The sequence below is a fragment of the Megalopta genalis genome, chromosome 1 (assembly GCF_051020955.1).
Source record: "Megalopta genalis isolate 19385.01 chromosome 1, iyMegGena1_principal, whole genome shotgun sequence".
In the NCBI taxonomy this organism is placed as follows: domain Eukaryota; kingdom Metazoa; phylum Arthropoda; class Insecta; order Hymenoptera; family Halictidae; genus Megalopta; species Megalopta genalis.
This window is the reverse complement of record NC_135013.1, coordinates 9841967-9855247: the sequence shown is the minus strand read 5'-3', so window position 1 is coordinate 9855247 and position 13281 is coordinate 9841967. Positions and strand designations below refer to the sequence as shown.

The 13281-nt window shown below is 42.1% G+C and overlaps 1 protein-coding gene across 2 annotated transcripts in view; it reads right to left on the bottom strand.

The window, feature by feature from the left end:
• Nucleotides 1–13281, bottom strand: part of LOC117228839 (neurotrimin) — a 311649-nt gene that overhangs the window by 294642 nt on the left and 3726 nt on the right. For both annotated transcript variants that reach the window (XM_033484851.2, XM_076520963.1), the window contains one exon: nt 7883–8055. In XM_033484851.2, coding sequence (XP_033340742.1) covers nt 7883–8055 — 173 coding nt within the window. The remainder of the gene's footprint in view (nt 1–7882; nt 8056–13281) is intronic.

Sequence of the window (13281 nt, the reverse complement as noted above, 5' to 3'; positions counted from 1 at the left end):
CGGGGAGATCGGTGACCTCGTAGTGTCATTCCAGGGTTAATGGCGCCCAGGCAGCGCACAGACCGCGAAATTCGCATTCCGTCGACTTCCACAGTGACTATCAAACTCGGAGTCGAGCGCCGTGAAAAATGAGGTTCCTATAAAGCCGGCATATTAAGAGTAATCTACAGGATGTCCCCGGGATGATTAATACCGGTCGGGAAAGGCCGGGCGCGCCGCGATGCCCTCCTATGTAATCGAACGTATCCATTTTTATTTATCGAAAGTCGAAACGGTTCGGATAAGCCAGCCGCTATTCTCTCGCTCGGATCCCCGCAGAAACACGCGTCTATTCACCCCGTCCCCTCCCCAGCTGTTCGTCACTCATCGAAAAGAAAAAAAACAGAACTGTCCAGATTTCGGAACGCCGACAAAAACAAACCTTGTAGCCGGAACAGGGTCTCAGTTAGAGGTATTCCGAAACAGAAAAAGAACGCGATACGCGCCGAAGGGGCGGATATATTTTCCGCATAAAAGCAACAACAAAAAAAAGAGGAAGGAACGCGCGAGCGGAGAATGTCGAATAAAATTTTGATCGGGCGGAACCTTGTTCCGGAGAAAATCCGATTTGAAAAACCGGTTTTCCGAAAGCGAGTTTCGAATAGGAACGGTCGGCCCGCCCGACCGACCGACCGATCGACCGACTGTTGCTGGATTTTTCTATTAACAGAGGGAATATCGGCCATCATACGACATTATCCACTTCCGCCATCGACATCTCGATTCCCCAGGAATCGATCCGTCGCAAATTACTCTGTAGAACAAACAACACACCGGCCGTGTAAATTATAGCTCATAAAGTTCAATTAGCTTGTAATGGACAGCGGCGTCGACGATATGATTGATTATCGGAAATCTACGGTACCGGAATTATTTATTGTCCGGCCCGCGAATCCGCGAAAACGCGGCCACTCTTCGTCGACGAAATATGTATAACCGGGCCCGTTTTTGTTAACGGGCTGTGGCGCCTCCTTTTCAAAGCGCGCACCTATACGTGTCGCGTGAATCGAGCGACGACGGGTATACTCGTCGAACACAGAGTAAGCGTCGCTGTTGAAATATTGGATCGAAAATACGGTTTCATTTTATAAAATTAACAATTTCATTGCTAATATTTACTTATTCACTCGACGTTAACATATACTGCATACATGATAAACGAAAAACGCAAGAGAAATCAAATACTTGTGAAAGTTAAAAATTCGAATCGCTGCTGTAGAGTGGTATTTGGCAAAGCAAGGAACGATACATAATGGTACATTGCATGTCGAACACCAATATCGCGAATTATTCGTATAATTATTCATATGGTTTATTCGTTTGTTTTATTCTGGTCTGGGCTCGAAATATTCTAAACATCTTGAAATTTCAGAATATGTTTTTGTTTTTACAAAAATTACATGGTCGCTACTTTTTACGCGCGACGAGTATACTCGTCGTAACACAAAATACTGCCACTTCTCCATGACGGGTATACTCGTCAAACACAGTTAACTGGTTAAGATACACAGAACTGTTCGTCGATAAATCACGCGGCGGTGTTTATTTTACGCTGAGAAAATACGAATTTCGATCGGTTTGCTCGCGACAGGCCGCTAGACCGACGATTCTAACGATTAGCGGAAAATGCATCGAATTCGGCAAGCCTCTGTAACGACAAATAATACGAATGTAATTAATTGTAGCGTCTATTGGGAGCGTTATTAACGAAGAAGCTAAACGAAAAGATTTTATGCCGATATCGTTGCCGCGGTTCTAGAGATGCTTTACGCTTGCTTTACGATTATTGATATTACGAAGGTGAAAACTGATTAACCCTTTCGCGCCGAGCGTCGCATATATGCGACATCCACTCGACGACTTGTGAGTAGAGGCGCCGCATACAGGGTGTCCCAAAAATGTCTCGCAATCCTAAAGTGGCGGGTTCCTCAGGCCATTTGAAGCAACTTTTTCCTTTACAAAAATTTTCTCCGAGGCACCATTAACGAGTTATTAACGAAAAACAGCGACCAATGAGAGGCGTGCTCAGCTGACGCGAGGCAACCGAGCCAACGGCGCCAGCGGTCGAGGCGGCCGAGTCAACGGCGCCTGCGGTCGAGGCGACCGAGCCAACGGCGCCAGCCGTCGAGACGGTCGAATCCCAGCTCAGCTGGCACGAGGCGGCCGAGCCAATGAGCGGAACTGGGCTTTGTGCGCTGGTTGGCTGGGCCGCTTCGTGTCAGCCGTACTCGATTCTTATTGGTCACTGTTTTTCGTTAATAACTCGTTAACGGTGCCTCGAAGAAAATTTTTGTAAAGGAAGAAGTTGCTTCAAATGATCTGAGGAACCCGCCATTTCCGGATTGCGAGAAATTTTTGGAACAGTCTACATGCGGCACAGAAATGAAGTGTATACAGAAGATGCAGATGTGTAATTTGTAGTAAAAATGATAAAAGAACGGATTCGCGGTACGAGTGCAAAGATTGCAATGTTGGCCTTTGTATAGATCCTTGCTTTCAAATCTGTCGCACAGAATGATATCATTAGTTTTTACATATTATTATATTTTAATCATTTTCGTCTCGTTATTAATTATATTAAACATTTGATCGTTAGGCTTTGTAATTATACAAATACCTATGTTACCTATAATTTTGTAAGCCTATAATTTTAAATGAAAAATGTAAATATATACTTGTTACATTAGAGCAACGATTGTTTTATTCGACACAGTTGTTACTTAAAACTTGGAACAACATATATACAGAAACCACGCGCACTGTGCATATTTCCGAAGCGAGTTTCCGTTCGGTGACGGTACTTCGGCGAATGGAGCTGCCGTAGCGAAAGGATTAAAGAATCGATAGAAACTATAAACGACAATGATCGCGCGAAATCTTCGATGAATATGCGGTCTCGCGATTTCGATGAAATATTAGCTGTTCCCGGACAGAAAATGCTCGCGAAGCGCTGTCCGTTTGACGAACAGAACGTGGAAACAATCGTCGCGAAAATCGTTTCTGGAGAACTGAAAGGATTACCATTGACAGCTTTATCGCTCTCCTCCGTGTTCTCTGGACATTGCATTCTTCGTACGGCTTATTTGGTTGATCGAACAACCACCACCGCAACAAGATTCATCAAAATGCGGCCAACGAAAACAACCGACTTCCGTCTCGCGGAACTCTTGGTATCGTCGGCAAGCTATCGGAACGTTTAAAACAACGTTTTCCATACGTTTTCTGATACGGTTCTAATAAAGTAACTCGGTCGTAAAATTATTCCGTGCCGTTGCATATTTCGTCGGCTCGTATCGACTCGCCGTATCCTTGCGGTATGCGAACGTTGATACGTTCTGCGCAAAGTTATGCGTGACGCGCGCAAACTTATTCTGTCGGGTATTTCTCGAGCAATAAATTCCATACAGAAGAACCTCCGAAAGTAACCAAGGATAGTAAGAGCAATATAAGTGATAACGTGTTTAATATTCGAGCAATGCAATAAATATTTCCGGCAGCGTATTTCCCGCCGACCCGACGCTACATCGAACCTTTTTCTTTCCCCGGCGTCGTGCAGAGCGCGATATAAAGTGCAAATAAATTCTTTCTGTCGCAAACAGAAACAGAAACAACACGTGTTGCCTCCCGTACGTAATAACTGCGCTCCGCGGATCTTTATGCAAATAGAAAACTTCGCCAGCTAATTAACGAACGCGGGCACACGATGCGGAATTCTGCTGCTGTTTTAATCAGTTTCTTTTGATAGGACGGAAAAAAACTTTGTTACACCGGCGTTTCGAATTATTCAAATTCGTTGTTTTGCCGGGCGTTACGGCAGCTGCACAGCTCGCCGCGGCTACATGTTGTTCGCCTATAAACAATCTGTTGTTCTATTCCGGGACGGCGTATCGTTACAATCGGACGCGGCGTAAGATTTCATGAAATACAGCCGGATCTTAATTGGTTCGACGCTGCATGAAATTGTGGAACTAATTGGAGAACGATTTTATGTACTTCGCAACGTCGTTCGATGAACAACGTCGATGATCACGATGACGACGAACGCGTCGATATCGATTCTCGAATGACATTTCTACGACTCGAAACTTTGACGAAAGTCAAGATTCGAATATCTGTGGCGCGCAACAGCGAGCGCAATTAGCCGATCCAGCTGCACGAACCAGGTCCTGGTTATTAGAAATACAGTGACTCGCGTTAATAATCGGACACGATATTGTTAGAAGAATTATTGCTCCTCTTTTATTGTTTATGATAGTATTATCGAATTTTTCTCATATAATAAAGCACTTCTTAAAGTAAGTAGAAACATAAATTTTGTTTATTTATTGCACACGCTCTTTTGTACAATAATTTTGTAAAACTATTTGTCCAAAAGTACTGCATCCTCCTTCTCGATCGGCTGATTTAAATCCAATTGAAAATTTATGGGATCAATTGGACCGCAAAATTCGTACAACACCTACAAAGACAACGATAGAGATGAAACAACGTTTGTTAGACGAATGGAAACGGATTTCGCCGGATTATTTAAATAAAATCATCTGTAACATGCCCGAGCGATTGCATAAAGTAATAAAACAAAAGGGTCGACCGACAAAATATTAATATTATGATAACATGATTATTAAAAAGTTTTTCATTTTATATAAAATTAATGTAATTCATTCACTGTCCGACTATTTTTGCGACGTTAAATTTTCTCGCAATCTTGTTTATCGCTTATTATACAAAAGAACATGTGCGATAGATAAACAAAATTTATGTTTCTACTTACTTTAAGAAGTGCCTTATTATATGAGAAAACAATTGATTCGATGATACTATCATAAACAATAAAAAGCAGCAATAATTCTTCTAACAATATCGTGTCCGAATATTAATGCGAGTCACTCTAAATCGGGCACCGTGCCGGCTCGCGGCGACCTAGAATCGTCGGTCAAATCTCCGGATAAAAATATTCAATTAAGACCGAGAGTTGTTTTCGAGTGAAACGCCTAAGCCGGAAGATGGTCGACGAAACAAACCCCGACTAGATCCACGTTCGGCAAACTAAAAACCCACCGTTACGGCGCTAACATTCTACAGAGTGTCCCAAAAATGTCTTTCAATCCGAAAGTGGCGGGTTCCTCAGGTCATTTGAAGCAACTTTTTCCTTTACAAAAATTTTTTCCGAGGCACCGTTAACGAGTTATTAACGAAAAACAGTGACCAATGAGAGGCGAGCTCAGCTGAGGCGAGGCGACCGAGCCAATGAGCAGAACCGAGCTTCGCGCGCTGGTTGGCTGGGCCGCCTCGCGTCAGCCGTACTCGATTCTTATTGGTTACTGTTTTTCGTCAATAACTCGTTAACAGTGCCTCGGAGAAAATTTTTGTAAAGGAAGAAGCTGCTTCAAATGATCCGAGGAACCCGCCGTTTCCGGATTGCGAGACATTTCTGGGACACCCTGTATATTATGTCGCGCGATATCGCTGGATAAAATTCTACTTGCCGACTTCCCTTGCAGCGTGACGCAAATCAATAGTGCGCCACACCTTTCTCGATCGAACGATTCTCCCTTTTCGGCTATTACGTTTTCAGTAGGAAATTACCCAGGTTCGTGAACCCGCATATTAATTCCGTGCACGGTGCTCCTTCAAATGCCGCGGATTTTTTCCAAAATTCCGACGTTCGTTTCAACCGAGCGATGATATATACGTATGTACATACATATTCGGCGTGTTTTTACAATCAACGTTGTTGTAAAAAAGCAAGAACACAAAAAATGTTCGATTACGAATGCGTTCGGTTGCCATCGAGACGGGAGATTTTTTCTAATAAGGACACGTTTCTTTAGCAGAATTCGTATAAACGAGCACTCGTAGAAACGCGTAAACGGAGAACAGAAATTGTGGAAATGATTCTATTCGCACACGCAAACCGTGTTTGATGAAATGGATCAGAAATCGCTTTCTGTAGCTTAAGCCGCGTTATTTCGAGTCCATGCAAAATACAATTATCAGTAAACGGATAAATGCGATAACGCGGGCATAAAATTTTAATTTCTGTTACACGTTTAATTTCTGTTGTTTAGTTTGTTTGTTTCTGTTGTCTAGAAACCAAAGGCTGTATTGGAAAAGAATTATTTAGACCATCCGCCATTTTTTTGCTTGGATTAAGAGATTTACTCGATCGTTATCTCACGAAAGAGCCGCTCTAATTTCAGCGACTTTAAAACAGAAAATATGTTACCAGGCATTTTGAAATTTTTATCTTAGTCTTCTTTTTTTATCCGCTACTGTGTATGTTTGCTATTGCCCAATTACGCTTAGTGCGCCGTGCGATCAACGGATCGTTGATTTTGTACATTCGTGGCGAAAAGTGTTCTTCGTTTGAAGAATTAACGAACTCCGTTACGTTCGTTTGCTTTTACTAAAGTTGTTAGAAAAAGGAATATCTTACATAATTTCAGCCCAAACTCCGAAATAATTAGACTGCGGATCTGTATACGAACTAAAAATTATCTAAATGGATTATAAAAAATCGTAAGTTCGATAAAGATATTTATCTATCCTTCAATCATTTTCATAAGTTCCTTATAACATAAAAGACGACTAATTAATTAGAACTACCGAGTCCTAAACACGACTAAATGTCTCGCAATCCAAAAATGTCTCGTAATCCGGAAGTAAGGGGATTCCTGAGGTCATTTGAAGCAACTTTTTCCTTAGCGAAAATGCAATCCGCGGCTTTGTTTACGAGTTATTAACGAAAAACAGTGACCAATCAGAGGCGAGCTCAGCTGGCGCGAGACGACCGAGCCAACGCGCCAGCGGTCAAGGCGGCCGTGGCAACGGCGCCAGCGGTCGAGGCGGTCGAATCCCAGCTCAGCTAGCGCGAGACGGCCGAGCCAATGAGCGTAACTGGGCTCCGTGCACTCGTTGGCTGGGCCGCCGCGCGCCAGCCGAGCTCGCCTCTTATTGGTCAGTGTTTTTCGTTAATAACTCGTAAACGAAGCCTCGGAGAAAATTTTCGCAAAGGAAAAAGTTGCTTCAAATGACCTCAGGAACCTCCCATTTCCGAATTGCGAGACATTTTCGGGACACCCTGTATATTGCTTTACAATAACGCCAAGCCTGGATTCATTTAAATTTCGTTCGATTAATATCCCGAAAACGCGCGCCTAAAAATTTCTCCTAGAAATATTCTTACATCATCAGAAACCGTAAAAGAAAAAATCAGAAACCAGTCGTTCCGACTGGCTCGATAGTTCTGGCGTGAAATTCGGTCAATGTCTTTACAGCCTCGTTATTCGTATCCAGTCGTTTTTCCGAAGAAAGCCATCGAATCCGCCGTCCAATGATAATGACGTGGACGATTTTCATTTCGCAGAAAGAATCACGGGCGAGTCGAGTGTCGCGTGATTTCGAAGAAGATTTTTGATCGCAATGCATTTAACCAATCGCTTTCTTTCTTTCTTTTTCGTCCTAATCTTTCGGCCGCTGTTTATGCATTCTTTCCGCGATGGTAATTTCCATCGAACGCGTTCGAGGTGGCATAACAAGCGCCGAAAGATCCGTGATTCCGGAACGCGCCGACATTTTCGCTCGAAGCTGGATCATCGGACGGGAAACAACGCGTCCGAGGTTTCTACGGTCGTTTGGCCATAAAAGTGGCGCCCGGCTGGCAAATAAACAATTTGGCCGCGGAAACGTCGGAGCGTTCGATCGTTCGCCGGACGAACGGAATCAGGGCTCGAGCCGAAGCCCCGGCCGTCCATGCATCGTTGCTGACGGCCGATAACCGTTCGGCCAGGTTTCGGCCGGCTATAATTCGTTTCTTCGCGGCCGGCGCGGCGTTACCTACCGTGCGATCCCCGAGATTCCGGACCCGGCAGTTCAGGGTGGCCGTTTTGCCCACCAGCGCGGTGACATTGTGAGAGGCCGTCACGTCGAAGAATGGTCCACGGTCGAGCGGCTCCAGCAGCGCGTGGTTCTCGTACATTCCGTGATCGGTGGTGCCCCGTGCCAGGCCTTGCACTTCCGGTGGCGAACGGAAAACCACCCCCGGAACAAAAACAACCAGACGATTGGACCAGGCAAATCGGCGAATCGAGGCGCGGCGACGGATCCCGCCGCGACCGAAACAAAGGCACGGATCGGAGAAATCGTGGGAGAGGGTGACAGTTTAGGGCGACCACGCGACAACTTCACCACCGGTTTCATTTATGCCGCGCATTAACCCCTTGCGATAGAACGAGTCCGACTCCGCGGCGATGACTTTGTAAGTCTACCGAATCTTTTAAATATAAATCTACGAAATGCAACTCTGTCAAATATAAATCTACCAGAAATAAATCTACCAAATATAAAGCTATTAAATACGAATGTTAACCCTCGGCACTCGCAAAATTTACCGAATCTTCTAAATATAAATCTACGAAATGCAACTCCATCAAATATAAATTTATTAAGTGTGAATGTTAACTCTCGGCACTCGCAAAATTTACCGAATCTTCTAAATATAAATCTACGAAATGCAACTCTGTCAAATATAAATCTGCCAAAAATAAATTTACCAAATATAAATCTATTAAATACGAATGTTAACCCTCGGCACTCGCAAAATTTACCGAATCTTCTAAATATAAATCTACGAAATGCAACTCTGTCAAATATAAATCTACCAAAAATAAATCTACCAAATACAAATTTATTAAGTGTGAATGTTAACCCTCGGCACTAGCAAGATTTTTCTGACATGCCCGCCAGCAAAAATCGTAGGAAATGCAAGCATTGTAATTTTGCTGTACAGAAGGTCGAATTGAAATAAAAATCATTGTACCGCTGTGAAATTGTATAGGAAATGATAACTAACAGATTTTGTGTTTTTACGTGCGTATTTTGCGAATAAATAAATAACCCTAAATAAATAACCTTACAGCGTGAAGCAAGAAATAATAATAACAAAGAAACTCCACTTCGACGTGAAAATCTCGCCGTATCGGCGACATTCGAGCGAGTGCAAAGAGAGTTAATCGTTTCTTCGAAATCGAAACGAAATTTGATTCTACCGTTATCAAAATTTAGCAATGAAAGTTAATGAAAATGTACAAGGAACAAAAATCGCCCGATTCTATTAGGAAAAATCGTTAAGGACGAAGAAGTGCGAATCGACGTAGCCGTGAAAGAAATCGCGGTGCAAGGGGCTAAAGATCGTCGGGAGCTTTCGAACAGTCATTCGTTTCTCTCAACCCTTTCAACAGGATTGGATGTGTCTGTGCGCTAAAAATTAACGCTATCGGGTGCTTTTGTACCGTATATACGTTTCAACGCGGCTGGGTGTGTCTATAGGGTGCCGAGAAAATAGTGCACAAGATTTTAAGGGCTCATAGTCCCGTAAAGGAGCAAAACATGTCTTGTCGATATAGGTTCTAAAAGCATCCCTTATTGGGGCGCTTTTTAGTATCGCGTATGCTAGTAAGTTCAATATATTGAGTAGAGAACCAGCTATGATGCAGAATAGTAATATAGATCATTTTCGTCGATATTAACAATTATTTTAAATATAAACATTATTATTTTCTGCGGAAATAATTATTATCTGCTTATATTCTTGAGCTAACGTCCCTCTGTATTGCAAGCGCTGTAATACGAACATGAATTGTTGTAAGTGAATAATAAAAGTTGATTATGCACGGAAAAGATTGATTATAGAATTTACGTTGATCGCATACTTTTTGCTCCTCTTTTTAAACTCTTGGACATATTTTTCAACACCCTGTATATCCCAGCGAAATTCTCATCAAAGTTACACAGAATGTTCAACGACTATTAATTGCAGTCTAGGTTACAACGATCATTAAAAAGCAGAGATCGATGTATAAGAAACGCGATACCGTTTTGAAAGGGTTGAACTCGATTTAGAGAAAGTTTGCTTTAAGTTTTAACCCTCGGCCCTTGGCGCATCGTGTCATATTTTCCTGCAGCTTTTCATCAATGTTAATTAAACTAATATTAATTCCATTAATTTAATCCGAGAGCGAAATTATCGGGCGTCGTTGTCCGTTCGCGTATACATTGATATTTACGCGTGGACAAAATTTTACGGCAAATTGACAAGCTAAGAGCATGAATCTCGATCGAATGAAACTTTTCTGGGAAACCGCATTCCCCGAATAGTTTTAGCGAAAGTCAATAAAGCTGCAGGTAAATAGAATCACTGATTAAAACGTTGTTACATGCTGAATTTCCGTTTCGGATTCAATTAACACGAACCGTGCACAAGGGTCGGGGTTGAAAGCTTTTTTTGCACAAACCGGCCGGCTGTGTACAGGGTGTGTTTCGTTCGTCTTTAGAGGGACCTTGATATTTTCGTTAATTTCGCCAGAACCGAACGTGAATACGGGAAGTAGATGCGAATAACGGAACGGGAAAGGAAATCAGTGGTGTGAAGTTATTTGCGTCGGACATGGTCAAACATCTGTACGGGAAAGCAAAATGTTCTGGTTTAAGTAAACAGAATGTTTTGTCGAAGTAAACAGGAATGCTTTGTTTAAGTAAAAAGAACGTATTGTTTAACCAGTTAGCTGTGGCGCCTCCGTTTCAGAGCGCGCGCCCATATGTGTCGCGAGAATCGAGCGACGACGAGTATACTCGTCGAACACAATGCAAGTGTCGCTGTTAAAATATTGGATCGAAAAGACGGTTTTATTCGATAAAATTAACAATTTTATTACTAATATTTACTTATTCGCTTGACGTTCACATATACCATATACAAAATAAACGAAAAAACCAGGGATAATCGAATACTTATAAAAGTGAAAAATTCAAATTGCTGCCGTAGAAAGAATGGTATTTAGCAAAGCAAGGAACAATATACAGGGTGTCCCAGGTTTTAATGTTCAAACTTTGTCAGTGTATTCTATGGCACAAAGTAAGAAAAAAATGTTATGTAAACATAGGTCATATAGAGCTTTATATTAAGAAGTTATAACAAAAATTCAGAATAGGAATAGTAATCAACTAAAAAAAAAAATCTTCGATCGATGTCAATCATGTATTGTCAACAACGGTTATTAATACATTTCGAAATGTATTAATAAACACAGCTTACATAAACACACGGCATGTGCTGATCTATTCAAACCAATGCTCGCAGTAAGAGCAAGTTGTTTACTATTTCTATTCTGAATGTTTGTTATAACTTCTTAATAAAGTTCTATATGACCTATGTTTACATAACATTTTTCTTACTTTGTGCCATAGAATACACTGACAAAGTTTGAACATTAAAACCTGGGACAGCCTGTATAATGGCACTTTGCACGTCGAACACCAATACCGTGATTCTTTTCTAATTTCAATTTTATAACAATGTAAACAACTTCGCGCAGGATCGGCCTCAAAATATTCTGAACATCTTGAAATTTGAGAATATGTTTTTGTTTTCTTTAAAATTACAATTTAAACAGCCAATGGTCGCTACTTCTTACGCGCGACAAGTATACTCGTCGTGTCGCGAAATATTGCCATTTCTCCACGACGAGTATACACGTCGAGCACAGCTAACTGGTTAACTAAACGGAACGTTTCGTTCAAGTGAACATAATGCTTTCCATAAGTAAAAATAACGCTTCGTGTAAGTGAGAAGAACGCGTCGTATATAAGTGGACGGTTGGAATGTTCTTTACCGCGACATTTCGAATCGTCGTGAACCTGAAGAACCTCTGGAAGGGAGAAAATAAAATGGTGGCTTCCGTATGAAACCGGTAAACCGCGACGGATTAGAGCGAGCAGGATAAAACGAAACCGCCCTGTATCGCAAATACAGGATTTTCCGGCAACGGTGTGGCAACTATTGCTCTGTAAAATGTAGAATTAGAGTTTCTCGCACATGAAACTTCGTTCTCGAGGCAAAAGCAAAATTCCGAGCGTCTATTCTATACGCGCGTATGCGTTATTTACTGTTCATTCCGGCCCGATAAATCTGATTATACCGGTTGTTTGGATTTAAAGCCATCAACACTGTTATTATTCTCCTGCCGTTATCGCCAGTATCATAATTAGTGACAAGTTATCGTATTAGCTTCCCTTATTATGCATTTAGTTCGAGGTTCGGTTGTTCTATGTACGATTTCCCCGGGACCCTAACTTTACGAATGCGGAGCTACAAAATTTCGACCGCGGTAACCGTATCGCGCAGATTATTAGCCCCTTAAATTGTTAATCCACTCAGAAGATTATACAACGTATCGTTCGGACATTAAAGTTATTCCACTCGATAACGACGCCTCTTATGTACAGAACACTAACGCTAACACTAACAACAACAACGACGCGGCTCGTGTGCTCGATAAATTAGTATTTCAAATACAAAACACGGAATAGTTTCAGAAATTATTTCCTAAATTGTATTACAATGGCGAACTTCGCGTTCGCGCTTTGACCGGGAACCGGGCAAGCCCGAAAATTCCACAAAACTGGCGAGTAACTTGTTCAATGAAATGAAAATTGAAACTCTCATCGCATACGATCAATCTTCCCGCATCTGGTGCACGGAATACGCTACAGCAAGGAGATTCGTTTCTAAATCCTGACAAATACAAGTAGAATCCGGTCCAACGCGATATCGGAACTCTTTATTATTCGCGCGCGTTCGACACGCTGTCGGCTCGAACTATGGCGACGACCCGTGTACAAAAGCGTTTACACGGCGATAGAGATAAAATCTGAAACTGTAATTAAGTAAACTGTTCCGTTATCCGAACATTTATGTCGCTCTACCTGCTCCGGATAATCGGAATTCCAGCGTAATAGAATTTCTGGGAAGCGCGGCACTCGGAGCGTCGACAGCGGGCTCCCGGAGCCCATCGAAATGACCTGGGTCACTAATTTTTCAATTTACGATCATTCAGATCGCGTAGATACATTTACGAGATATTTATTCGATATACAGGGTGCTTCGACCGAGAGTACAGTAAGAAATATTCCGGAATATATTGAAGCTATGAAAAAAAATGTTTACGATATAAAGCTGTTCGGTATAAGAAGGTGTTTTACGCGGTATCAACGATTTTTTTTATTCGTATCACGGTGGAGGATGTTCCAAGGTCGACTCGATTCTCTTAACAGTTTGAGTCCCAGGGGGTATTGAAAAAACACTGTCGAAGAATCCCAAACAACGCAACCGCGCTTTCTCCAAACGAGTACGAAAAGACCCAAGCAGCGCGACAGCACTTGTTTTATTTTATGTCGAGAAAT